The 4,702-nt window shown below is 42.7% G+C and overlaps 1 protein-coding gene across 1 annotated transcript; it reads right to left on the bottom strand.

Moving 5' to 3' along the window:
• Nucleotides 1-430: 430 nt before the first annotated feature.
• Nucleotides 431-1,365, bottom strand: LOC306940898 (histone H1-like; the record flags this gene model as incomplete). Its single annotated transcript, XM_079526145.1, has 2 exons — nucleotides 431-492; nucleotides 825-1,365. 2 exons carry the CDS (start codon nucleotides 1,363-1,365, stop codon nucleotides 431-433), a joined length of 603 nt encoding a protein of 200 aa, XP_079382271.1.
• Nucleotides 1,366-4,702: the final 3,337 nt, after the last annotated feature.

Genomic DNA, 4,702 nt, shown 5'->3' with positions numbered 1-4,702 from the left:
GTCACCCAACACAAGACATTTTGTAAGATGTGTTTATCACTCTTCTACAGTATATAGAAAAACACCAACCTGGGTGTACATGCTTTTCATTAAAAGCAAATGGCCCATTGATTGATGGCTTCAAAAATATTGATGTCAATATGTATTAGGGGTGGGGGGGATTTGCAAAATGTTCTAACTGAATGTATTGATTTGATTACGTGACTAATAAAATGGCTTTGCCTTTCATAGCGTGCCCCCTAGTGTTATTTAGAACAAAAGGAGTCATAAGGCAAAAAAAATGTATACGAAAATGTATTAATATAAAGCCATAAGCTTCCAGTGCCAACATGTGACCATGACGTAAAAAGTGAGGATAGTATACTCTTATAAAATAATGTGGTCGGCTCTTAAAAGAGCCTTTTGTGGGTATAAAGATGGAGCAGGCAGTTTACTTCTTTTTGGGAGCGGCCTTCTTTGCTGCCTTGGGTTTGGCAACCTTCTTGGCTGGAGCTTGGACTTATATCGTGTTATGTAAACACTAGATTCGAATTGCATTGTATGTACCCTAACCCTATGATGACTGATTATTATCAGAGCTTTCACGTTTTGATTTAACCAAAAACGAACAGACCTTTGAATAAAACTAAAACAATATCGAAAATGTATATGGAGAAACACGGTCCTCGTCCATTCCACTGTTACGTTCTTAGCTTACGCATTTACTACTTTCTATGTATGTGATGTATTGCCATGCTTTTTGTAAATTTAATGTAAATCGCTCGCTCTGTACATTTGCTTTGCAGCATGGCACATAATGAAGTATCTTAGCTTGGCTAAGAAGCCCGCTGCTGCGGGCTTCTTAGCCACTTTCTTGGGGCTCTTGGCGGCCTTCTTCGGGCTTTTAGCTGCTACTTTCTTGGCGGCAGGCTTCTTGGCTTTCTTGGGTGATTTCTTGGCGGCTGCGGGCTTCTTTGCTGCCACCTTCTTGGGCTTCTTAGCTGCTGCGGGTTTCTTGACTGAAGCAGGCTTCTTTGCTTTAACTGCTTTCTTAGCAATAGGTTTCTTTACCTTCACCGCTTCTGCCTTGTTCATCTTGAAAGAGCCAGAAGCCCCAGTGCCTTTGAGCTGGACCAGGGTGCCTTTAGCGACCAGGCTCTTGACGGCGATCTTAACGCGGGACTTGTTCTTCTCAACATCGTAGCCGCCGGCAGCCAGAGCCTTCTTGACCGCAGCCAGGGACACACCGCTCCGCTCCTTGGAGGCGGACACGGCCTTGACGACCAGCTCAGCGACGCTGGGGCCGGTGTTCTTGGGTCGGGGTGGTGCCTTCTTCTTGGCGGCCTTGGCCAGTGACGGAGCTGGTGCTGGTGCGACTTCTGCCATTATTGTCTCGGATAGTAGATTGCTGTTCCTTCTCTCAAGTAAACTCTCACAGACTGATGCTGAACGCTCTGAAGGGGCTGGACTTAAACACCACATGAGAACCATGTAGAGTCAACACACAAAGGCCCTCTTCTCTCTTGTGCCACTTGTGTTTTCTCCTCGATTAAAACAAGTTATAACAAACTACTGTGTATATTATTTAATGCGACAAAGAGCTGACACACATGTGCCTTTCTATCATGAATGTATATCTAAGATGAAAGCAGTGCACTCCTTTTTAGTAATAACCTCAAAACATCACCTGTCTAGAGTCAGATCAAAGTGTTGCCTTTGTCATTTTTCTTCTAAAATATTGTAAACTATGTTCTAATAACAACAATACTCACAATCAATTTAGTAGACATTCCTGGTGACGTGATACCATAAACTATGATTTTGTTATGTCATCCGTTTTGCTATAAATATAATGTTTTCTGAACGCAGTAAACACACTCCTGTTCAAGGAAAGCATGATGGTGGAGTTGATCCCAACTTCCAATGACAGAATGCCAGCTGTTGGAAAACTTGGTTAATTTTAATTTGGACAAATAACTCACTGTGATCAGAAAACTAAGAGTGTTTAAATCTTCTATAAACTGTATGTATATTTGATTATGGAGACACTTCTCAGGTAGGCCTAGATACTTCTAGCCTGGTTAATAAACCAGACCGAATCAGCCGTTGGCAAAAAAAGAAAAGCCTGCCAGTGTTGTGTGATATTAGTCTGGCTTATTAGCCAGGCTAAGATACTTCATTATGTGCCATGCTGCAAAGCAAATGTACTCATTGTACTCTGTATAAAATACAAATATATATAGGCATACTTCTTCCCTAGTGCCATTTCACACATTTCCATTACAATTACAATTACAATGTATGCGTTTAGCAGACACTCTTAATCCAGAGCGATTTACATTAAATTTACAAAAAGCATGGCAATACATCACATACATAGAAAGGGGATGCATTGTTTCATTGTATTGAACTCAACAAGATGCTTCACACCAAAACCAGCAGTTGTTCACACTTCATCGTCCTGGAATGGGTGCGGAATGAGACTCTTCTGTACCAAGCAAGTCTAGAGTTTTGGTTTAAATCTAATCTACATGTCTAGTATCAGTGGCTTCTCAAAGCGCGTGGGGGTTGAGGACGCTGTCATTGTACAGCTGCACAACTCCTGAATCCAGTCACCAGGAGTTAATCTGCAATAAAATGTAGTCCAATCTCCCATTTGATGCCCCGTACTGAGTTCAAAGGTTATCTAAAGTCCAATAAACATAACTCATGGGACCTTAAAGAAATTTAATTTTTTAATGATTACCACCGGGATACATATCCCAAAACGAATGGGTCAGCGTGATATGAACAAATGAGTGTGTGTGTGTGTGTGTGTGTGTGTGTGTGTGTGTGTGTGTGTGTGTGTGTGTGCGTGTGTGTGTGTGTGTGTGTGTGTGTGTGTGTGTGTGTGTGTGTGTGTGTGTGTGTGTGTGTGTGTGTGTGTGTGTGTGTGTGCGTGCGTGCGTGCGTGCGTGTATGCATTGATGTAGGCCTATGTATGTGTAAAAGGACCCCCCCTAAAATGAGAAGCTGCATCTCATGCAGAACATTGGGCCACACAACTAATAGTCTTCACGCAATGTCACCCAACACAAGACATTTTGTAAGATGTGTTTATCACTCTTCTACAGTATATAGAAAAACACCAACCTGGGTGTGCTTTTCATTAAAAGCAAATGGCCCATTGATTGATGGCTTCACAAATATTGATGTCAATATTTATTAGGGGTGGGGGGGATTTGCAAAATGTTCTAACTGAATGTATTGATTTGATTACGTGAGTAACTTTGATGTATTAATCTGATGACATGTATTCATTATCTGATGTAATGTAATGCCATGCATTGAATATTGTGTTGTACTGTTTTGGATCAGAGCAATGAGAGCATCATAGATAGGTCAGCAGCAGAAATTATGTTTGCAATACATAATATTAGCAATGAATATTTTAGAAAGGGTCCATATTTTTGCTCGTAAGGCAAAAAAAATGTATACGAAAATGTATTAATATAAAGCCATAAGCTTCCAGTGCCAACATGTGACCATGACGTAAAAAGTGAGGATACTCTTATAAAATAATGTGGTCGGCTCTTAAAAGAGCCTTTTGTGGGTATAAAGATGGAGCAGGCAGTTTACTTCTTTTTGCATTGTATGTACCCTAACCCTATGATGACTGATTATTATCAGAGCTTTCACGTTTTGATTTAACCAAAAACTAACAGACCTTTGAATAAAACTAATTCAATATCGAAAATGTATATGGAGAAACACGGTCCTCGTCCATTTTTTTCAGCAGGTAATCGATCCGCTCCGGGCCGGGCATCTCCTCTGGACAAACATACCACCCGACGGCGCGCTTTGAGTCGGGCGGGGAGAGCTGTTTCTCTGGAGAGAAACAGTTCAGTTTGTCATCACGGTCCAGGATGGAACCGGGCCGCTCTGTGGAGACACGTTCCACGGGGAGACGCGGGCAGAGAGGAGACTCCACGACCACCACACCGGTCAGGCCGGTCATCTCCCGCACCAGGCGCTGGAAGAGCAGCTTGCGGATAAGCAGGATCTCCCTCAGAGCCACTGTACCTGGACGGTAACGGTGAGGTTTCTTCACTCCACCGGTTGCCGGCGCGCTCTTACGAGCTGCCTTGGTGGCGAGCTGTTTCCTGGGCGCTTTGCCGCCGGTGGACATACGAGCGGTCTGCTTCTTAGTTCTTGCCATTGTATCTTGTCTTGTTCTCTTCCAAAGAAGTTGAGAATAGAATGCTTATTGCAGCCGCAAACTTCTGCTTTTATTTGCGCTTCTGAGACGCCGTTGTTCTCTGATTGGTCAGTGGTGAGTCCAGGCGATACCCACTCATTAATACCCACTCATCAAAATAATGAAGAGAGCGATTACATTTCAGGACCGCCTAAAATAAAGGTGGTCAATCATAGAGAAAACCTACAGGGATGCCCCCTATGTCAGCTGGTCCAGGGACTATATGCCAGGCGGTAAACCCATTGGATTTAACCAGATTATAAGAAAACAAAAAGAAAGCTATACCTGACGACTGGAAAGAGACTACCAAAAAACATAGCTAAATGGAATGCTATCTATCACTAAAAAGATAATATACATGGCTGAATACCTGAGCACGGTTTGTGTTCCTGTATGCTTTCCGTGTGTGGACATACATAAATTGTTACGTTAAACTGTGTGTGCGTGTGTGTGTGTGTGTGTGTGTGTGTGTGTGTGTGTGTGTGT

This window comes from Electrona antarctica, assembly GCF_951216825.1.
Source record: "Electrona antarctica genome assembly, chromosome: 2".
In the NCBI taxonomy this organism is placed as follows: Eukaryota; Metazoa; Chordata; class Actinopteri; order Myctophiformes; family Myctophidae; genus Electrona; species Electrona antarctica.
The sequence above is the reverse complement of the archived record's forward strand: the minus strand, read 5'-3'. Positions and strand labels throughout refer to the sequence as shown.